At 38.8% G+C, this 24,259-nt stretch overlaps 1 protein-coding gene across 1 annotated transcript; it reads left to right on the top strand.

Annotated features, from left to right (window-relative positions):
- Nucleotides 1–5,623: 5,623 nt before the first annotated feature.
- On the top strand, nucleotides 5,624–24,259 carry LOC139721895 (uncharacterized). The gene is made up of 16 exons (XM_071633220.1): nucleotides 5,624–5,973; nucleotides 7,976–8,616; nucleotides 9,066–9,283; nucleotides 10,497–10,665; nucleotides 11,702–11,787; nucleotides 12,932–13,165; nucleotides 13,992–14,160; nucleotides 15,344–15,371; nucleotides 15,878–15,936; nucleotides 16,486–16,577; nucleotides 17,298–17,394; nucleotides 18,200–18,301; nucleotides 18,680–19,774; nucleotides 21,874–22,113; nucleotides 23,435–23,507; nucleotides 24,162–24,259. The coding sequence occupies exons 1-16, from the start codon at nucleotides 5,625–5,627 to the stop codon at nucleotides 24,257–24,259; spliced, it is 3,750 nt and encodes a 1,249-aa protein (XP_071489321.1). The 5' UTR covers nucleotide 5,624.

Here is a 24,259-nt window from a genome sequence, read left to right as displayed (position 1 = left end):
GGTTTAGATAAGTTTTGGAATGATGAACCCATCAAGTTCAAGTGTGATACCACCCCGCCTGGTTATGGCCCAGCGCCCAGCTTACTTCAAGACGGAACAATTCTGGATCTGAATATAAAGGCCTACCTAAGCCTCCATTCAGAATCATCCATATAGGTAGGTAGGTGTGTAAAAAAAGAGATCTGCTGCTGGGATGCTTGATCAGGTGACTGGCTTTATTTAGGCCAGATATTCTCTCTTAGAAGAACTTTATTTAGACCACATCTAGATTCTATTCATTTCACATTTTCATTGTTCATGCAGACGGAAATACAAGTTTATCAATACAAGTAAAGTCTAGACTACAAAGTACTAGTAGTACAGTATTGTACTTGATTTGTGTATTGTAAAAGTAGATATTTTCGCACTACTAATTTTTTTTTTTGCACTCGGCAGGGTAGTAAGAAGAGTTTCAAGTGTTTTTAATTCCGCAAATTCAAGACTTCACTCAGCTATTGGAACATATGGGAAGCAAAAATATTAGCGTGCTTTTGTTTTTACGCCAGTTTCCGGTTGCGCAAAATGCACAAGAATATCGACACCGTGAAAATTTCAACTTTAACAAAATTTACAGTACCTTAATAATGTTATACTTTCAAAGCCATGCATAGCTGTTTGCTATATATAGCTATAGTGAGTACCGGTATAGAAAATGCATATTGTGTCACATTTGTTGCAATGTGCCTACAAAAACATTGAAAGTAGACAGATATATTATGTGTAAAAATATCCCTAAGGACCCTAACAAATCAGAACAAATTTAAACCACAAGAAAATTACAAACATGACAATTGAATCAATCTGCCCAACTAGGCCAGGCGGTCTAGCTTGTTCTAGAGTGGTGATACACCAAAGCCAAAATAACCTCCTTTGCTCGATCTCTGGGAAAATTTCTCCACATTCCTTTGCCATACATTCACAATGCACTTTTTCAGACTAAATACACCTGTAGAAGTTCTATTCCAACCAATATATTCCATGACATTTGCAGTATGCGAACGGGCGGCATCTTTACCGTGTTTCCTGATGTTGACGGTCGTATTGTTGACGGTCTATATAAACGTTCGCGCCTTCAGAGTCGTGGACCAGCTCCCAGCCAAGTGCGCTCGGCTCTGCCCGGCCCGGCTAGGTCGGTCGGGAAGAGGTACGTTGATGCGACCCGGCAGATCGCTCCATGTAGCGGCGCGGCATCCGGCACAGAGTTCATCCCTAAAACAGATCAGCCATGGAAGACACACCTCTTGCGATCTTGCAGGACTCTTGCAGGACTTGGAATTCTGAAAGCGACTATTTCGGCCTCATTTACAGACCTAAGTCTTATCTTGCAAGTTCATGATCTACTCTCGATCGACTTTCACAGCTATATCCGTCAAAATGATGACGAAAGAACAAGATGATCAAAACACGAAATTACTTCCTCTCAGCGAGCCCTCCGCTCTGCAAGTATCTTCTTTAGCTACACAAGCGCTATGATACGCCAAGCAGCGCAAGATCATTTTCTTCTACACAACAGAAAAATCGATACATTGAATTCGACATGATCTTTTCTGTTTTTCCATAACCTTTTATTGATTCCATATACAAAACAAATTCATGAAAAATCAAATGACATATATTGAAAAATTCACGATTCAGCATAACACAATTCTAATGAAATTAAGCCAAGCTGTACTTTCAGCAAAACAGTACATTCATAAAGAATATACAATGCACCGAAAAAAAAACAACAACATGCACTGCTCACTTACTTTCGTTAAAATCAAATCGAGCTGTACTTTCAGCAAGACAGTACATTCATAAAGAAAAAAAAATACTTTACGTGTCATAAATCTATACAAACACTAAAGTGGAATCGATTCCTCTTTTATCATCCCCCCCCCCCCCCCCCCCTGTCTACCTCCTCCCCTCCCAACTGTACCCTTCCCATCCCCTTCCCCCTTCCCCGTGGACATCTGGCTCCGGGTCCTTCCATACTTGTCTCTATACTTTCAAATTTTCCCATTTACTGAAATGAATGGTTAAAGTTCCCCTCATTGATGCTAATTTCCTTTCCTCAAATCTATCCTCTAAGATATTATTTTTTATTTCATTATATGTAGGCGGCTTTCCATATTTTTTTACTTAAAAAAGATAAATAAATAAATATCTAATCAAAATTTGAATATATTCCCATATTGCCCTCTTTCCTCCCGAACAGAATTTCTTCCCAAGTACAATTTTTAAATCAACATCATCTATCATTCTCTCACATAATTTCCAGATTAACTTCACATGCTCACAAGTGTAAAATAAATGTTTGTATGTTTCTTCTTCTTCTTTTTTTCTTCAAAAAAAAAGAAAGAAAGAGAGCATTTACTTGCAATAAAACCGAACCGGAAGAGATGATGATTTGCATAAGTATGATACCATGCACCAGTCTAAATTGAAACTCTCGTAATCGGCTATTTAGTGTGCATTGTCTTGGCCTTGAAAATATGTTTTCTATACATGACATGATCGCTCATAACAATCGATCTAGGCCTACTGAGGGTATCAACAAAACTGAATGTTTGTTTGTTTGTTTGGTTTATTTCTGCATTTTCTTTCTCCAAATACAATTGCAAATGAAAACAAAATGATAACAGATACATACAAATCAATACAAAGAAAAATCATTTGCGTAACAACATTCAGTCTGAAGTGACATAATTATGAATCAAAATAACATATTAAGGCATACTGTATCTATTAACAAAGGAGAAATCAATACAGGGGACCGTCATCATATTAAGCAGAGCTTGACGTGGATGAGGCCCTATCTGAATATGTGATACCAATGTAATACAACACCAATTATAATGTACTCATAAAACTCTTAATCTTAATACACGAAACACATTTTGCTGCAGAAAAAAAAACAGAAAAGAAAAATAGTGACTTGGCGCTTTAAAACAAGAGAAAAAACAGCACGCGGCACCATTGACTACTGCATGGTATAGTAGACAATAAAAGGGGTGCGAGTGACAGTGCGTCGTGTGTGCAGGTGACAGTGCAAGAGAGAATAAAGGCTGTTATAGCATGCCTATTTTGGGGGTAAGGTATACGCTTTACTGAATGTATGCAATATCATTATCAAAGAAAGAAACGGGAGGGAATGAAAAAAAAAACACTTTGCATGGATCAGGGCTTACTGACACTTCAGAAAAAAAATGTTCATTATTGTAATCAAGGGTGGATGATGGAATCGAAATCATATTGTTTGAAAAAAAAATGAAAATAACATATAACTAATGAATAAATACCACTAAAAATATTTGTGTGTCAGTGATATAATGATATATTTTGTATACAATCCATAGTAAAAAAAAGCAGATGCGGTACACGGTATAGGCCTATGTGATCCATGTTTGGTGATAAATGCACTAGAATGTAAGGATGATATGAAATTAATATAAAGATATTGTATATTTGTTTTGTACAGTTTGTTTCCTTTGATGAGGAATAAGATATTCTTTAAAAAACTTGTTAAAAGCGTATGTTAAGTTCTTTCATATTTGAAGAATCTGTAGGGATTGGTCAGGTGATATCTTGTCACAAATTCAGTGCAGATGGGCAATGGCCAAATTAAGAGACACTCATAGACCTTTGGAAATGATCAGGTGACCAACTGACCGAGTGATGCCTCACCGAGGAGGGACTTTTCCAAAATCTGAGTACTGCCCACAAATTGATATGTCACAAAACAGGGGCGTCATCAAAAGCACCAGCTTTTTTCAATTAAAGGGGGGGGGGGGGTGGGGGAGCGTTTGCATTTCTGGTTCCACTTCCGGGTTTCACCAGCTAACAAGCAAAACAAAAGAAAAAAAGGCCTTTATAGCACAACTTTCTGATTCCACTTCCGGGTTTCTTAAGCTGACAAGCCAAAAAAAAAAAGAAAAAGAAAAAAGCTCAGATTGACGATATCAAACTTGGACGGGTGGTCAGCCCGGAGATTCGCAATTTCATGTTTTAATTGGCCAATATACATTTTTCGGTAATTCCTATAAAAATTTCACTCTCTTCAGATATTGTTAAGTTGGAATGGTACAATACGCCTAAATATGTAAGCAGGGGCGGATCCAGGAATTCCGTAAAGGGGTGGTGCCTTTACAACATTTAAGGGGGGGGGGGGCGCACGCACCCCCATTTTCCCCCATTTTTTTTTGTTGTTGTTTGTTTTAACCAAAAAATAAAAAAATAACGAGGGGGCGCGCGCCCGGTGGCCGCCCCCCCCCCCCCCCCCCTCCTCTGGATCCGACACTGGTAAGTAGAACTTGCTCTCAAAATGTACAGATTTTGCTACCGATATTATACTTATTTCATCTCCAGCCAATGTGTTGTTGCAATTATTCGTATTTTGCCACTATTTTTTTTTTGTTCAGTTGATTGGGTATTTCATATCTAAAAAATAAGACAATGTGATAATAAACTCAACTGAACTCAACCATGCAGCCAAATTTTGGGCATGAGTCGCACGTCATTTTATCAACTGACATGACGTAAGATTATTGTTAATGCTTATAGGCTGGGTGAGTGGTGGATGCTCAGTCACACATCTTAAATTCCCATCTAAGCCGGGAGAGCTGAGCAGCTAGTTTGACTCGGAAACAGTTTCCAGTTGTTGATCCAGGTCACTATACAAGGGGCAGCAGAACTTTTTCATGTTGTAAGGGAAAAGAAACACTTGTTGAATTAGTCCATGACTTAAGATCATCTAATTTGCATGCTATAGAGGAATACCGCGGACACTCGATTTTATCCGTGATAATTATCAAGCTATATAATTAGGCCCGATTTTGATATCGCAACCATTTTGTTTGAGTTTACTCCGCTCACAAATACTTTAGGGCCAACCATGCTTTTTGCCATTTCTTAAAGTGAGGTAGTTTTCAGTCATTGTTGGGTTTCTAATCACATTTTTATTCTGTCCGAATGAATCTGTCTTGTTTGCAAATTAACTGGGTGCGCTTCTATAGGGAGGGGTAGAGGGTTCTTCAAAGCCGCGTTCGGCTGCTCCTGATCCACAGGTTGCCTATCCATCGCTGTGAGAAGGTGCTGTAGCAGCTGTGGGATGAATTTGTGGCAGAACCCTTGGGATTCCTATGTTTTTGTTTGTTTGTTTGTTTTTCTCTTTTGGTCACCTTTTTTTCAAGCCAAAAAGGGGGGGGGAGACTGATCTTTCTCTATTCTATAGACCAAAAGTCTTTGACTTATCGAATTCGTTCACATCGTTGTTTTTTTTTTCCATATCTGTCAGGGGTAATATGAAACGCCAACTGTGCACCGAAATGATTACACCCAAAACATCGCATTTGCTCTACACTCCCACATTACTCACGTGCGAAATGAATGAACTGCTGCAGGTGACCGCACTCGCTCGCGATCGCTCACCTCTGCATGCTGCGCTCGCTGCGCTGTGCACTGCCTGCCGCCTAGCTTTCTCGCTCTGCGCTCTGATCTGCTGCCACTAGCTGTGCACTTGTTTGTCCACATACAGCTGACGCGCATAAAAGTGACTGAAGGCAGGTCTGAACCTGACGGTGACATGGCGGCATGAAAACAACAAGATGCCAAAACGCGCTGTGAAGAAACGCTCAGTGGAACAATCTACCAAAATTACAGAATTTCTCACGATTAAACCGAGTGGAGATGAGCAGATTCAGGAAGGCCGAGGCAAAGAGACCCAATCATTGTCAGGCGCGAGCGACGTGGACGTTGCTGCAAAGCCGGTCTCGAGTTCGATGATGTCCAGCAGCAGGACGGTGAATCCAGGCGAGGGCAAACATGCCCATGCGTCGACATCATCAAAATTTACGAGCTCCATACCTTTACTTCAAGAGAAATTACAGAGCATCTTCAAACACACTGGATTCAAATCGGGCCTTCAGAAGAAGGCCTCGGAAGAGGTGTACAAAGGTATAAAACATTTGAATTAAATTATTGTTGAAATTTTCATTTAAAGACATACACTACAGTCACTAACCCGATGATATAACTCATAAGACTATTTTTATCAAAGAGAGTCATTATACAGTAAATTTTTATATTGTGTCATTAGATCTAGTCTATATCAAGTATGAGAAGAAATTTGTTGAACATGAGGATTAATGTTAGTAGGGGCCTATAACAAAGCTTAAAGGACAAGTTCACCTTCATAAACATAACGATTGAGAGAATGCAACAATATTAGTATACACATCAGTGAAAGTTTGAGGAAAATTGGACAATCGATGCAAAAGTTATGAATTTTTGAAATTTTTGTTTTGGAACCGCTGGATGAGGAGACTACTACAGCTTGTGAGTCATATGCGTACAACAGTATAAAGAAAATATAAAGAAAATTCAACATATTTTAACTTTTTTTCGCATAATAAAAGAGCACTTGACTTGCCTCTTTCTAAATGCAGGGGGAATAATATTACCCATAACATTTGTCGGTAACGAGTCGGGGGAATGTGTACTTTTTTCATAAGATGAAATTTTGTGAAATTCTCTTTATATTTTCCTTATATTGTTGTACGCATGTGACATCTAAGTTTTTCACACACTGCAGTAGTCTTTTCATCCAGCGGTTACTGCACAAAAACTTTAAAAATTCATAACTTTTGAACGGATTGTCTGATTTTCCTCAAACTTTCACTGATGTGTTCTACTAATATTGTTACATTCTCTCAATCCTTATGTTTATGAAGGTGAACTTGTCCTTTAAATTTACTTAAAGGACAAGTTCACCTTCATAAACATAAGGATTGAGAAAATGCAACAATATTAGTAGAACACATCAGTGAAAGTTTGAGGAAAATCGGACAATTGATGCAAAAGTTATGAATTTTTTAAATTTTTGTGTTGGAACCGCTGGATGAGGAGACTACTACAGCTTGTGAGTCATATGCGTACAACAGTATAAAGAAAATGTAAAAGAAAATTCAACATATTTTCCCTTTTTTCGCATAATAAAAGAGCACTTGACTTGCCTCTTTCTAAAGGCAGGGGGAATAATATTACTCGTAACATTTGTCGGTAACGAGTCAGGGGAATGTGTACTTTTTTCAAAAGATGGAATTTTGTGAAATTCTCTTTATATTTTCCTTATATTGTTGTACGCATGTGACATCTAAGTTATTCATACACTGCAGTAGTCTTCTCATCCAGCGGGTACTGCACAAAAACTTTAAAAATTCATAACTTTTGAACGGATTGTCTGATTTTCCTCAAACTTTCAATGATGTGTTCTACTAATATTGCTACATTCTCTCAATCCTTATGTTTATGAAGGTGAACTTGTCCTTTAATGAAACATCAAATTGGATACCTGAGTAAATTCTCTGCTGTCAATTAAGACTAAGAGTCTAAAATGACAACGAAACATTGAAGTACCTGTACTGTACTTGAAAGAATTATGAAGTGCTCTATTAAAGGGGGGGGGGGGGGGGGGGGGATGGGCACGCACTGGGCATGGCAGTTGATTGATTGTGTAGACTGTCTAAATTGATTACTATATAGACGTCTAGACTATCTAGATGTGAAGATTGATTGCAGGGCTGCCAACTCTCACGCATTGAGCGTGAGACTCACGCATTTTGGTCCTTTCTCACTTTAAAACTTTGTTTCATTTGCATGCATTTCTATTGATCTCACTCATTTTGACTCCTAAATTATAGCATTGGTCTATGTGATCGAGTCTCACTCTCAACTAGTTTCCAGTGTTGGCAGCCCTGTGATTGCGAGAGACGGAAATTATGTAACAAGCCTTTGTAGGGCATTCATGTGGATGGAGTTACAGAATAAATGTGATCTTATGTGTGATTATAAAATACATGATGTCATTTTGATGGGTATACAGAAAATATTAGTTTGATACACATAAAACAACAAAAATAATCTTTTGATTAAAAGTTGATTTTTCTGCCAACATTAGGACAGAGAGATGTCTTCATCTCCATGCCAACGGGAGCTGGTAAGTCTCTGTGCTACCAGCTGCCTGCAACCTGCAAGAAAGGCATCACCCTTGTCCTGTCCCCGCTCATTGCCCTCATCGAAGATCAGCTCACACACCTGGACAAGCTGGGCATCAGGGCAGAGAGTCTCAACTCCAAGATTCCGGCGGCCCAGCGCAAGCTCGTCCTGGCCGACCTCTACAGCAAGAAACCAAAGATCAAGATGCTGTACATCACTCCGGAGACGGCGACCAGCGACAACTTCAAGGCTCTCATGAAGAATTTGGACAGCAGGGGACATTTGGGCAGTTTTATAGTGGACGAGGCACACTGCGTCTCTCAGTGGGGCCACGACTTCCGCCCCTCCTACCTGAAACTTGGTAACCTTCACCGCATGTTCCCCAAAGTACCCTGTGTTGCGCTCACAGCCACTGCTACGGACATGGTGAGAAAGGACATCCTACAGCAGCTCAGCATGGAAGGGCGGGTTGCAGAGTTCAAGGCTAGCTGCTTTAGAGCCAACCTCTTCTATGATGTCATCTTCAAGGATGTCCTCGAAGATCCCATAGACCACCTGAAAGACTTTGGTCTCCGTCTGCTCGAAAAGGATGAGAAACTAGGGGTGAGAAAAGTTGACCATTTTTACATTATACCACTATAAGGCAATATATTGTTTTATTTCTTTTCATGAATCTTTGTCAAACATCAAACGTATAAACTTATGAATGATAACGCTTCTTTTTTGTAATATATTGCAGGAAGTGATTAATAAGCTAGAAACTGCATGATGTAAACTTGCCATTAACTAGCAATTTCAACAAGTGTTTCAAAAAAGATATCTATTCTTCGTGAGAAGTGCATTTTTTGTTTCCATGGAGAATCCATCTCCGTTAATTCTGCCACCAACAAATATTCAACTCATATTGCTGAAAGATTCAGAACTGAACCACATTATTTTGCAAAGAATGACTTTATGCTAATATTGTGCCAAGTAGCAAATATACTGAGATGTGTACAATCTAGTTGCTGGGCTAGCTGTAAATCAGCATGAACTTTCAAAAACATTGTCAGAATACTTCAGGCTGTGGAATTGTTTACTGCCGGACAAGAGATGCCTGTGTGACGGTGGCAGCAAGCCTCTCACGTCGTGGACTGACAGCCAAGGCATACCACGGTGGCATGAAGGGTGCGGACAGGACCTCTGTGCAGGAGGAGTGGATGAGTGGAAAGATCAAAGTCATTGTGGCTACAATCAGCTTTGGCATGGGAGTAGACAAGGCAACAGTCAGGTGAATGTATGATCCAGTTTGGAGTCAGCTCATGTGCACATGGGTACAAATTAATGTTCTTTTTTCTCAGTTGGTTAGGCACTTACTCTACTTGTTTTTCAAAGCAAAATGCATTTAAGCTTGCTGGACATAAGAGCTTATGAAATGTATTTAATCTTGTTCAAACAAAGGCTAACTTCCTTTGGACCAGGTGACCAGAATGGTCTGTCAGTCAACACCTGGTAAAGCAATCATTTTATTATTTTGCAATGAATTTGATATTGCCAAATACCACTTTTGCTGTCAGGTGGTATTGCTGGCAAGCACCATTTATAAGGATTACTTGAATAATCATTACATACCAGATGCGTATACAACTCATTAGATTAAAAAAACCAACATGCCTGTTGGTCTGAATGACCTTTTTCTGCTCCATGCGCAAAGTGGAACCTCAAACTGGCTCATTGTCTCCCTTCTTGTAGTATTGAACAAATTAAGATGTTGCTTCCTGAAGATGGTAGCATCACATTTATTTGATACTTAGCTCACCTGATTCCCATGGGCAGTGAGTTCATGATTTTACTTAGAAGTGACAGGTCAAGAGAGACAACTAGAGAAATGACAGTGAAAATATGTCAAAGGAATATGTATGAAGAATAAGAAAATGCATTTTACAGAGAATCTTGATTGTTAAAGGGACTGTACAGTACTAGTTGAGGTGGGGATTCATGTTTTGAACATTCCGAAGTGAGAAAATGAGAAACCTCTTATGAAATATGAAAAAGCATGTAATTTTAAGAAGGATTCAACGTTTATTTGATGAAAATTGGTTTTCAAATGGCTGAGATATCCAAAAAAGTGATAATAATAAAAGGCGACAGGCCACGCCTTTTATTAGGATCTCTTTGTTTCACCTTGTTTTTGGATATCTCAGCTGTTTCAAAAACCATTTTCATCAAATAAATTTTTGATACCCCTTGAATTGAATGCTCTAGTATCTTTGACATCTCATAGAGTGATTTCTGAATATCTCGCATAACGTTAAAAGCTAAATCCTCACCTCAACCAGAACTGTACACACCCTTTAATGTTTTGTAGTTTCACCATGTTGTAATGGTCATACCAAGTCATGCAACGCACAATGGATAGGTCAGCAGTTATCTCATAACTTGAATTGTTCTGGTTCTCTACCGTTGCAATGTCGGTGACTTTGAATTTACTTTTATTGTCCCAGGTTTGTGGCCCACTTCAACATTCCCAAATCGATGGCTGGTTACTACCAGGAGTCCGGACGGGCGGGGAGGGACGGAAATCAGTCAAGATGTCGTCTCTACTACTCCAGACAAGAAAGAAATCAAGTGGCCTTTTTTATCACACAGGAGATAGCGTGTGCCAAGAGCAAGGTAAGTCTTACAAATAATACAAAGAAGAGGTGTTGTGGTTCAGTGATTAAGACCACAGACTGTCAATCACAAGGTCCCAGGTTCATGTCCCCTGGCTGTAGCAGTTGTGCCCCGAGGCAAGGCACTTTATCCTCCTTGCCAAGTCCTTCGGAAGGGGCTTATAGCCATCAGTCATGTTGATGCTTGCTTGCAAGCATGCAGTGCTTCCTTCATGGCTAAATACTGTACATTGAAAGGAATTCTTTCATTTGTATTGCCTCAAGTGATGTTCAGACATAACTGTAGGTTATGAAATGGGAATGAAACTGAGACGGATATAAATAAAAATTTGTGGCTGTTTAAATGTTAAGAACATTTAATGGAAGGATATAGGATTTTATGTCCTTAATTTCAATACTATACAAAAAACATATTGCCCTGCCCCCCCTTTTTTTTTTGCACAAAATTATGTGAGGCAAGTGACTTTAAAGTCACATAGCCAAGTCTGTTCTGTTATCAAAGTTCCCATAGGATACCTTATGAGATGAATCAATGACATTGAAATACTCATAGTTGTACAATTGTATGAATTTTTGTGTAGTATCTGTGAAGTTCTTATTGATCTGTTACTGTTGACTCATAGCATACATACAGAAATATCTACACTATACTAAACTGGAGTGAAATGATGAAGTGAAAATACTTTTTATTTGTCATGATTTGTTTTTGTGCAGTCACTATAGAAGCGGTGAATGCTTGTAAGCAAGTAACCACAGGACTGACAGTTTCAAGTCCCCTGTAAATAACTGAGCAATGAGGATAGAGTGCATTCCCTCCCCACAACCACCACAGTGACTCAAACCAGGGGCTTCATGATTGATAATGCAAAGGCTTCTCCACTGTGCCATAACAACCTCTTGGTGTCTTATCCTATCAATTTCTCAAAGTCTGTGTTTTCAAGTTGCTGGTCCAGGTTGCTATTCCATGTTATCATCGCGCATGTCTGACATCTTTTGTAAAGCTCTGTGATATTTTCTTTTTCTCCTCCATTTTGCAGAAAGAGAAATCAGGCAGTTCAGCTCCAGTCAGTAAATCATCCATGAAGAGCTTTGAAGCACTTGTCAAGTTCTGCGAGGAAGCAAAGTAAGGCTGCTACAGAAGGCAGATTTTGTTCATATAAACTGAAAGCTACACTACCGTATTTTCATTCTTTATTTGGTGGTGGAATGGTAAAATGGTTAGAGCAAGATTAAGTAAAATCTCTTGGTCAAATGCATAATTTTGGTGGTTGGTCTGTAGGTTAGTTCACTGGTCCTTTGAAAATCTTGCAGAAAAATGAACTTCCAGATTTTTAGTTTTGTGCATTCACACAATCAATGAATCATTTTAGAAACTACACCTTGTAGGGTAGATGTGTTAAAGTTTAAATTCACATTGACTTGGTACTTGTGACAACCTTAAAGATTATCTGAAGTGCAATTCAAGAAATTTTGCTGTGCTATGAGTGCACTTACAGGGGTACATTTTGATTTAATCACTTCTTCATCTAGAATGCGCTTCAGTCAGTGATAAAATGTCACTTGTACAACAAAGTTTCCTTACTCTCTTGCAAGAAAGCACTGCTGAAAAATTATCAACAAGAAAACCATAATCATATCATCCAGGGAAACTTGCTGCTCAGTGTGTCCTTTGCATAATAGCTATTGCTGAATGCATGATGTTCGATCTATTTATAACACAATCTTAAGTTGTCCTGGGCTTCAGAGAAAGAGAAAAATAGGAATGGCTTGTATGTATTTTCTTTTGATGAATTAACAAATTAGCAGCTACTAGTACAAGACACATGTATATTTGGCAGTTTATGACTGTAGCAACCACTATTTGTGACTTGAAACTTTCCCCTGACAGAAAGATATGATGAGGGTATTAGTCACCTGTTTACAGACAGATCAGACTTTTCAATGAAGCTTCATTAAATGAATCGTGACAGATGGAAGCAGTAATTGCTGTGAGCCCAAATGTTCTCTGGTCACAGTTTTGTTAACCGTGCATATGCTGTAGATAAAAATTTGTGGTTGCCAGCAAGATTGAATTAGATTGAATTTGTTAGTGAAGAGGTTTATATTTGTAAGCTCTGACACTCAGTGGACTTGGTTACTTCACAACTTGGTCATGTTTTGATGGATTACTGAGTGGCGATGAAAAAGTTTGGTAAGTTATTAGTGAAGTGGCTTGGCACATAAAGGGTTGCCTATTGCACCGAATGTCTTCTCAATTTCATACATAGTTGCCGACATGGTGTCATTGCCAAGTACTTTGGTGACAAGGCGCCCGAGTGCGCTGGGATGTGTGATGTCTGCAAGACGCCGGAAGTTGTCAAGAAGAGATTGGATGAGTTGCAGCGTGGGATACTCGGAGGGGATGCCAAAAAGAATCACATGGGACGTACGTACATTGAGAAGAGACCCCTGAACCAGCACGACGATGAATTGTATGGTGGAGGCAAATTTGGAAGGGACACGTAAGCATGCTCATTCTATATCATATCTGACATGGAAAATTTTAACCACATTGTTGCCACTGTTTAATTGGGGCACTTGAAAATTTGAAACTACTGTATACGCCATATATTTCGCGAGTCTAAATTTTCGTGAATCGTGAATTCCCAACGATTTCGTGAGTGGTCAAATTTGCGATCGTGGAGTCCTATACTGAATGGAGAAGCGTACATGTGTAAGTCACATTCACATCAGGATCAGAGTCAATATTTTGGTATGTCTTTAATTTTGCAAATAGCACCTGACTCGCGAAATTCGCAAAAATAAAAACCTCGCAAAATATTCTGCATATACAGTACTTTAATGAGATATTATCACAACATCATTTGCCAGACAGCTACAGGGCATTGAATGATAATTGTTATGAAAAATATTGATCTCAAGAGGCATAACCATCAAAAATTGGGACAAAAAAAGAAGATAAAACTAAAGCAGATGTAAACAATTAGCTCCAAATTGCAACGCATACATGTCAAGTAAGTGTATATGCTAAGTTTGCGGCTTTTTTTTTTTCATTTCACCAGCCGACTTTGTGAGGGTTTTTTTCACTGGACTAACTGTGAATTGTAATTCATTTTATAGTGTGGTTTGTATAACATTGTGGACTGCCAACAACCAGCACTAATGCTATGATTTTATTATTTTTTCTTCTTTTGAATAGCTTTAATGAGTTGTAGGGCCTAAACAAGATCAAGGTGGGTGTGTGTGAAATTTAAAGGAATTGTAACTGTAAGCCAATTTTCATTCCCATTTCATGTAGACATGAGTCAATCACATATCTGTCAACAGAACATACGTTGGTAAAAAGCGCAGGCCGACAGACTGGTCAGATGATGATGACTTTAACTCTGACGACAGTGATGACGATGACCGAGACAATGAACAGAGGAAAGCCGCCATGAAGCAACTCATTCAAGACCAGTTCAGCAAGAGAAGAAAGGTAAAACAATGTCATTCAGTGGACAGACTGCACCACTTCTTTCAGCTTCATTGTTGTTGAAATTTGATATCTGCATGCGTAATCAGCCTCCCACCAGCTTCTGCTACTTTCACCTTATATCAGTCATTAACGTAACCAAGCAGTGCCAAAGACACATAGCTAGTGTTGTTCTATGTTGGATGGTTTCATTTTCTTGAATTTTGCAGTTGAACTTAGATTGGGGAAATTAACACTGATGCAATGTATATCATCTCCAAGATGGGAAATATCTAGCTTTGCTTCTTGACAAGGGATGAGATTTATTTCTCATTTCATTCTTGCAGAACTTGATGGCAATTTTAATCACTCATGGAATTGCCTGTCTTGTCCAAATTCATGAAATGTTTGGTGTAAAATAGCAATTCTTTTTGAAGTGAGTACCTTAATTAGAAATGAGGTTTTCTGTTGGAGAATTGCATCTGAGAATTAATGGAAACTGGGGGGATTGCCTTGTGACAGTGTGAGAGATATCATGAAGTCAGGCTACATGTTACAGGAGGAATTTTTCTCACTGGCATGAGTTTTTTGAGCAGGCATGTGGCCTGTACAGATAGCTTTCTTACATTTCACCTCTCTGTCTGTGGCAGTGAGTATGGATCACTCTTGGGCAGAGACGTATGGATTTTAGGTCTTCTTTGGTTTTTTATTATGTAGGTTTAGCATTTGTAATGAGGTGCATGCACATAATTCTGACAGATTAAAAAAGGTGACAGAGGTCTTAAAGCCAGTCTTTATCATTTGCAGATGAAACAAAAACCCAGCTTTAGTGCTTCAAAATAGTTCAACAATAAGAGTTAGGGATAGAAACAACCAATGTAAAAATGTATCAGTATAATCAATGTTAAGTATTGTTAAATATACAAAATGTGAACAATAGTTTTAATTAAATTATTTCTAGACTATACTGTCCACAGTTATGGTTTATTGAGAAAAACAGTGATGTTTCGTTATATTTTAGGCTTTATTGCGAAGTTTTCATATGATAGGATGTTATGCGCTACAGCCAATCTACACATATCATGTATCAAATGTGATAAACCAACATTTTCAAAACCATTACTCCCAAAGGTTAATGGTGCTTTTAATGATGGTACAAGGTTTTTATTAGTCAATGTGCAATGAGTAGGGCTACATTTGATCATTGTCATTTATACAGAAACAGAGAACAGAAACAACAGCTGAAGTGCCAGGTGAGAACACAAGAAATTTCTATCGAATAGAGGGAGAGATACATTAGTAACGTAGTCATTGTAGTTGCTCTTCATCAGACCTTGGATTGGGTCTTTAATTGAAGACAATGAAAAGCTTAATTGTAAAATAATTGGTTTTGACTGCATAAGTCTCCCACACCTCTTGCCACATATTTAAGTTACCAGGATGATTTTTGCTACAAGTGCAGAGTGATAAAAAGATGAAACCTGAGGGGATAGCCAAATTAGGAAACTGTCAAGATGGACATAGATTTCTAAAGTTCGGATGTTCAAGAGAGAAATAAAGTAATAGAGTGGATTATGGTAAATTATGGGGAGACAGGTTTGTGGTGCATTGGACATAACATATGGTAAATCAACCTTATCAGTGTATGCAATGATTATTGTGCATTTTGACATTCCACTCATTGAGTATCCCTATTTGACAATGAAAAGTAGGCTAAGTATTTCTTGTAAATCCTTCACATTCCATCCTTTCATTACAGATGCAAACTGTCTCTTGAAAGATGCCAGTAGTAGCAGATTGGCAGGGCTTACCATCAAGGTAAAAGTTTGGATATAATAAGCTTGTAAAAGGTTTTTATACGACTAATTCTGTTGGTCATAAAAAAGCATGGAGGAGACTTGATTTCACTGAAAAAAGCATTGAACAATTTGCTGCTCCCTTCACTAGGTGCTTTTTGCACAACCACTTGGATCATCTTATATGTGCAGCATTCTCTTCCCTATGAATTTTGTGATGTTGTGTTCTGGTCTACTCATGAAACCTAGAAAAGTTATAAGACACTCGTAAAGAAGCAAAAGTAACGTATGAGACTAGTCACCAAGTGACCCTGATGAACTTGCAGACATCAAATCTATGAAAACTGCAAAATGAAGTGATGTGGTTAAGAAATAGGGAAACTAATATTTGTTCAAAGATAAAGAGTTTCACATCTTTTTTCCATCAGCAACTTTCTCAAAGTATCAGAACAAGGTGATGACAGATTGCAGTTGACAAACCTTTCCCACAAGTGGGATATCTTAGATAAACTCTGAACTTCCATGTTTGATGGATCTGAGGTTGACATACAGTAATGTGTTTGCAATGCAGGTCAGAGAACACTGCTTGCAGCTTCTTCAGCAGTCACTGGCAGAAAATATTAAAGCTGCATTTCCTGATGAACCCGAGAGACTGCTGAGTAGGTAAGCAAGAATATAATTTGATCGTCAATAAGATACAGGTTGTAGATGAGACATTTGCCACCCTATCTGTGATTTACTGTCAAACCTGTATATACTAGTAGTGACTGCTCGAGGGAAAACATGATTGACCATAGGGAGACAGGTGGCCACTATAGGCAGGTTATTGCCAAATTTCATTTTGTCTGAATCTTTTAAATATAAATGTTACATGCATGTCTCCCGCACACACAAAAGGGATGCAAGGGGTCATAACACATTAATAAATGTCATGTCATGAAAATTGTTCAGAGCAAAACCTTCTTTTTTTTTATTGTTACTTTTTTAATTGACTTTTTTTTTTGTTATGGTTAAGTCTGTAGTTAGCCAGTAGCAAGGACTTGCTGGCATTCAGAAATGAGATTAGTGGTATAAAAGTGACTTTGAGAGATTACTGGCAGATAGGGCCAGACCCGGAGTTTGTGGGCCCAGTACAAAATGAAATACGGTAAAACCCCAAACATTCTTGGTGTGAAACTTCTGCAAATTGGAGCCAACACGGCATCATTAAGAGTTCATCTTTTATCGTTTATTATGTGTTACATAATTTTAGTGTATATTTATCGGTTTTATGTTTGATGCAGTTGTGCCACAGTAATCATTGTCTCTTTCCCAAGTCAATATGTGTTTAGTGCAGACCTTTCCACAAACACAAACTTTCTGTGTTCATACGACCTTTTACAGAGATGCTAAAGCCCAGTCTTGTGCGATCCGTAGTGAGCATGCTGTGTTTCAGGCAGCCAAATCCAGCAACCTCTACAAGGCTAAAGTGTTCAGTCAGGTAATGCAAATCACCTTCAACTTGAGTAGGATAATTGTTGATATGCAGTAAGTTTGACTCGTCACAATGATACCAGTGTAAAGCTGAATTCTAGGCACTAAAACTTCAAGAATCTGCAAAACAGGGAGAAAAGGCTGTACCATAGTTATGGGTAAACTCGGCCACTTGTAATGCGCGCAGGGGCCGAGTTTACCCATAACTACGGTATAATGAGAACTATGATTTTTTTTTAAAATTAACTGAATGTGTAATATCTGAACTACCTCAAGTCTGAATTCAGTGTCTTAGAAAGCACTGCAATCAAAAATTTTGTAAGTTTTTATAAAGCATTGTGTTGTGATGTTTTGAATTGACTTGAAGCATTTAAATGCTTAAACTCCTGTGCAATAAACATAATTGACTACATGTACTTCTAAATTTCAGGGCTGATTTTACCACAGCCATGTTTTTCCTGTAGCCTGCTTTATTTTCTGTTTCTGTCTTTTTAAAGTGAGCATGTTGTATGAAATGTCAGACTCTGGAATATTGAAAACCAGTAAAATTATCAGGAAACTGCCAGACATGAAAAAAAATCAAAGCCTATCCAAAAATGTGTTCTCTGATTAAATGTGACCCAAACTACAAGTCGGAGATAATAATATTGTTACAGTATATTATAATATATGTATAATATAACAGTATGATATATTATACTATATGATAAAAATTATTTCTATTGTAATATGTAATAGATATTAGTATTAATAAAAAAATTAGAGTGTCGGCATTGATGACCCTTTTGATGTTTTTACCTGTACTCTTATAGGTCAGGGAGATCAAGAAGATGACGACAGAGTCCAGGTTACATGAACTGTTGTTAAATCATGCGAATGACAACGATTGTGACACAGCAATGTCCAATCACAAGGTGAACCATTTCTGCTTTCTGTTTTATTAAGCATACATGTAAGTTACTCTCATCATTGACTTGGCTAAAATTGGTCTTCTTGATAATATGATCTTCTGATGTTTTCATACAAGAAGAAATGATGCAGACAGTGGTTTATGATTGCTTTGTAAATTTATGAATTTTAGCGAGGGTCTGTAGTAACCAAAAGCATATGTGACAAGTTTTTCCACTCTCTAGAAAACAGAAGACTAGTCCCAGAATCTATTACAAACGCAGGAAAAGTTGAACATGAATGAAAACCTCCGTGTAGGTTCTGCTGATGGTATACTGATGCTATTGAGTGCTGCCAGTTAAATCTTAAGGGAATGTGTATTGAAATTTTTCTCCTATTCTCAGGAAACTTCACACCAGACAGCCAAAGGTCCGCCCCTTCCCGCTCTGCCGGGATTCTGCTCAGCTGCCTCAATGCTTGCAGCCCAACAACGTCAGGGAGGAGTCTCTTCCTCGCACAAAAAATCTTGGACATCCAAATCTTCTCCATCTGAAGTTGGAGCGAAGAAGTCAAAAGGAGTGTCAGGGTTTCCCTCTGGTTTCAGGAAGGCATCAACTTTGCTCCAGTCGCAATCCACTGAGGTCAATGTCTTAAAACCTGCTGAAAATGAGGCAAATGAAGATGCTGCTGGTAGTTCTACTGAATCTGTTGCGCTTTCCTGGGGCGAGAGTGCAGGAATTAATTTCACTGGAGACGTGGGCGAGTGGGAGTCGTCCACTGTGGAAGGATTTGAAGACGGAGACTGCGATGACAATCAGGGATGCAGCTTCCTCAGTGAGGCGGAGCTTGACGCAGACGAATACCGGTCTGATGATGAAGACAAAGCTGATGACGGAAGCAGACTAAGCGCCAGCTCATGTCTTGATGCAAAGCGTGACAGTATCATGGACAACAGTGCTGCTACTAGTAGCACACGAAGAGCACTGCAAAGTGAAGAACACAAGAGTGGGCAAAGTGTGGATCAAGCTGTCTCCGCTCTTCATTCATCTCGATTGCAGACAACTAATGTTAACAGCTTGACTTCTGACAACACTGGTGAAGATTGCCGGACTTCTGATGAAGGAATGCTCGTGATTGACGAAGAGGAGATAGATTCTGGAGCTGGCATTAAGTCATCAAGTTGTCGAGGCGAGAGGAATTCCCGGAAATTCATGAATGAGGATGAGCGTTCTGGAATTAGTTTGCCGACACCGCATGGCACAGCTGCAGTCTGGTCTTCGTGCACTCCCTGCAGTGATACAGTGACAGATGATAACTGCAGTGTGGCTAAAGTTGATGAGGGAGATCGTGTGGATGACTTGCACATGAGAACTTCGAAGGAAGAAAGACTTCTAAATCATGCATCATGCTCAACTTCAACTAGTTCGACAAAAGGCATATCTGATATCAAACCAACTGCTGTGGATGCTACCCTTGAGGCCTCCAGTACACAAAATCATGTGAGTTGCCATACACTTCTCATTGAAGTGCAATGCAATACTTGTATTGATGCAAGACTTTTTAATTATGCAAAATACCATTAAGACAAAAGTCTACATCTTTTTACCATTTTTTCATAAGGCATGCATATTTCTTTCTCAACATGTTAACTAATTACCCTTGAAAAGAAGGTTAAATCAAATTCAATGTACAGGATATCCTGATATTTTACTTCTGACTGCACAGATCCAAAAGTTGCATACACTGTTTGGTACTATTTGTTTCACAACTGTATGGCTCTTGTACACGAGTCTCTGTAAATTATCCCAGTTTCTCTTTGAATAGATGAATTATTTGCAGTGAAATAATTTCAGATTTTTTTATTTCCCTTCAGTGTAGAGGTATCAGCATTTTCTCTGATTTTCCTCCTATGCTAGCAAGTACAAAAACTAGTATCAAAATTTTTTGTGATTTTCCTCATATATTTGCAAGTAGAAAAAACTATGAGGAAACGGAGAATATGATAAAGTTTGTGATGTAATATTGAAGATTGTTCTTTTGGCAGTGACCCTCTGTAGGCCAGAGGATGAGCTGAGACTTTCATACATCAAGTAACTTTTTGTTTTAAAAGAAAGCATCTTGGTTATTTGCACACACATACACACAAAACACACATTTGTCACTTTTCATAGCATTTAGAATATTCTACCTTTCTAGCATGGTTGAGCTGACCTCATGGCATTTTTGTCTCGCCCACCGGAGGTGAAGGCGAGACTAAGGGATCCAAATGGCGTCCGTCCGTCGTCCGTCGTCCGTCGTCCGTCGTCCGTCGTCCGTCGTCCATCCGTCGTCCGTCGTCCGTCACAAATGTTAAAGTTTACCTGCAAGACTCTCTTATGATGCATAACTTGGCAATTGTTACAGCAATGGCAGCCACACTTGGGTGATAGAAGCACTAGGGGTATCTTCATGTTATGGTGTTGTCAGAGGTCATGTGATGATGTCAAAGGTCATTTGAGGTCATATATAAAGAGTATGTGCAAGACTCTCTTTTCTATGTTAAAGTTTACCTGCAAGACTCTCTTTTGACAAATAACTTCACATAAGTTGCTTGGATTACAACCTAACTTGGGTCATAGATGCACGGGGGGGTTCCTTCATGTTATGGTGCCGTCGGAGGTCACAGGATAAGGTCAAAGGTTATTTGAGGTCATGCGTTAAAGTTTACTTGCAAGACTCTCTTATCACATGTAACTCGACACATGTTGCTACAATGGCAATCAAACTTGGGTGATGGATGCACTGGGGGTATCTTCATGTTATGGTGCCGTAAGAGGTCACATGATAAGGTCAAAGGTCATTTGAGGTCATACGTTAAAGTTTGCTTGCAAGACTTTCTTATCACACGTAACTCAGCACATGTTGCTACAATGGCAATCAAACTTGGGTGATAGTAGATGTCTCTTGGGAAGTTGAAGGTAACCACAAGGTCAAAGGTTACAGACAGGGGTCAACAAACTTTTAGGGCCCAATGTTAAGTTTTTAGGGCGCATTTCGTTTGTGGCTCATAACTTTTGATCCCTTTGTCCGTTTGTGACCAAACTTGGATGGAAGATGTTCCTTGGGGAGGTAAAGGTCGTCACAAGGTCAAAGGTCACAGACTGGGGTCAACAAACTTTTAGGGCCCAATGTTATGTTTTTAGGGCGCGTTTTGATTGTGGCTCATAACTTTTGATCCCTATGTCCGTTTGTGACCAAACTTGGACGGTAGATGTCCCTTGGGGAGTTAAAGGTCATCACAAGGTCAAAGGTCACAGAAAGGGGTCAACAAATTTTTAGGGCCCAATGTTAAGTTTTTATGGCGCATTTCGATTATGGCTCATTACTTTTGATCCCTTTGTCCGTTTGTGACCAAACTTGGATGGTAAATGTCCCTTAGGGTGTTGAAGGTCACCACAAGGTCAAAGGTCATAAGCAGGTCAATTAACTTCTGGGAGTTATAAAAAATATTAATTCCTTGTACGCGAATAGGCGAGACACAATTTGGCGATTGCCTTGTTCTTTCATATCTTTTAGTGTTGCTAATTGTCACAATGTCTTTCCATTCTGTGTGATTCAGGTCAAGTCATCTTTAAGTGCCATTAAGTCCGGGTGTATCAGCAACTCGCCAAGCTCAAATGGGGCCAAGAAACGGGTCACCTTTGACCCCCACATCGAAGACAATGAGAGGTCAAAGGGCGAGTCGCTGGAAGAGAAGCGTAAAGAGGAGAAGCTATCACAGAGTCTGCATAAGCTTGCTGCGAATGCGGTCGTCAAGTACCTGACACCATTCTACAAGGACGGAAAATTTGCCAACAAGGTATGGAGAGACCAATTTCTCCCTAACTCATTATGTGCCATGTTAACACGCACAACTCAAGTTGACAGTGTGTCAAGTTTGCATATATTGCTCAAACGCAGAAACAGCCAAACGGATCCATAAATCGTCAAATGACACAGTATAATGAAAGTGTTACTCATGACACCATTTCTGTCTCATGTAGCTTGCATTATGCGGTGATTGAATATCAAGTGGTGTTTTGTATTGGATTTTTTAGTAAATTTTCTGTCACTGTTTTGTGTACGAACATCACGACTGAACACTACAGTATCCACTGGTCATTTGAAGGAATATTAATCATAGATATGTCATAAAATTTACATCAAAGCAAAGCATGACATTTTCTCCACAACTTTGCTCATTGCACCACAGTGTAACAAAAATCTACGAAAAAGTTAAATGGATCTGAAAAACAGAATGTTTTCTCAAAGTATGCTTACGTTGCAATTTCAGAATAATGTATTAAAGTAGCACACCAGTGGTTTACACCGTCTCGCATAAAGAGTTACTCCAGTGACATGTGTCATTTTTCCTGCTCCAAGGGTTGCTATAATTAGTCTTTTTTTGTAACAAGTGCTCCAAAGTTGTGTATGCATGATATGCTGCTTCTTCTCTTTTCATGTGGCACAAAATAATGTGCCTGATTGATACTATTAGCTGACTGACTACTGCTAGTCACCTTGGGCAAACCATGGGGGAGGGGAGGGCAGCATCTTCTGCCCATTTTCCTGTGTGCATTTTTGGTGGACCATTTCATCATTGGGTCAGCACCCTGCTCTTTGCCATGAGTGAAAGAAGTGGGATCAGTTCCGTGCATGTGTTGTGACTCTATCACACGTGGAGCCAATTTTATGTCCTAATCCAAGGGATGGAGTGTTTTGTCCCTACTAGACGAGCTCAGCATGATAATACACAGCTTTGCTCAGCTAGACTCACAGGGACTCAAACCCAAGTCAGCTGATTGCAAAGCAAATATGCTACTGACTGGGCCACCTCATGGCCCCTGCCTGATGCCGATTTCTGTAATCTTTCATAATCTAACTTTCCTCACATTCATTCATTTAGGAAAATGTTTCAAGTCACCAATTTTGGTACAGTTTTTAACCACACTTTTTTAAAAGGAATTTCAAACCAGCTCTGCTCTGTATTGATAATGTTCGAGTATATAAAGCATAGATTGTCAATATTTCATTGATGATTTTACCTACTTCCTCATGCATATATTGAGTGATCGCAAATATTCCTTGATGTGAGATTAGATGATGTTCAGTAGTGGACACTATGATATATTTCTTTACAGGATTTGTTCAAGTCACTGGCTAGATGTTTGTCTCATCAACTTGCAGCCAACAAACTAGTCACGAAAGTCAATGGTAAGAAAGGATTCTTGTTCTTCATCATCTTATTGAAAAGGCATCCATGGCAAAAGTGTAAGGTCTTTTGAAATCTAGAATGAATTTTTTTATCTTGTTAGGGTAAAATTAATGAAAAGAAAGGATGTCGAAAGAATGTTGAGATAGAAGTCATTTTCTTTTTTTTATTAAACCAAGTGATTCCTGATTACCTTGTTTAAACTTGATGATACAATGTCAAAGTTAATTCAATGACTTGTAAAGTATTTTATGCATGATGTTTATTTCTTTCAAAAGTTTGTTTAATGTAGACAGTATTGAATGTTGAAAGTGTTCATATTTCATGCTACAGTCTATTACCATCATGGATGCTCCTGACATATTTCAGTCCCAAACAAATGGATAGTTCTTTCCAAAAATATGATGTACAATGACTTTAATACAAAACAGATTTTATGTTGTTTTTTTTCAATCAAGCTATCATGTATAAATTAACTGCATATGACATACATATAAAAGGTACAATGATCTTCTTTGAAATAGGACACTCGTGGAATTATTGAATGGATTGTTGCATGTAAAAAAAACAACAACAAACAAACAAACCAAAAAAGTCTCTGTTCTATTAGCTTAATTTCTTTTTTGTCTTTGTTGGTAATATATTAAACTCTGCAGTGAAGAAACATGCCAAAGCAGCTGTTACAGACTATTTCAAGCATCACAGCGAATGTAAGTCAGCGGAGGATCTTCCCCCAGATGTGGAAAAGAGTTGA

Source organism: Diadema antillarum, unplaced genomic scaffold, assembly GCF_040938485.1.
Source record: "Diadema antillarum isolate AM-2024a unplaced genomic scaffold, OU_Dant_1.0 scf00000014, whole genome shotgun sequence".
NCBI classification, from domain to species: Eukaryota; Metazoa; Echinodermata; class Echinoidea; order Diadematoida; family Diadematidae; genus Diadema; species Diadema antillarum.
The sequence above is the reverse complement of the archived record's forward strand: the minus strand, read 5'-3'. Positions and strand labels throughout refer to the sequence as shown.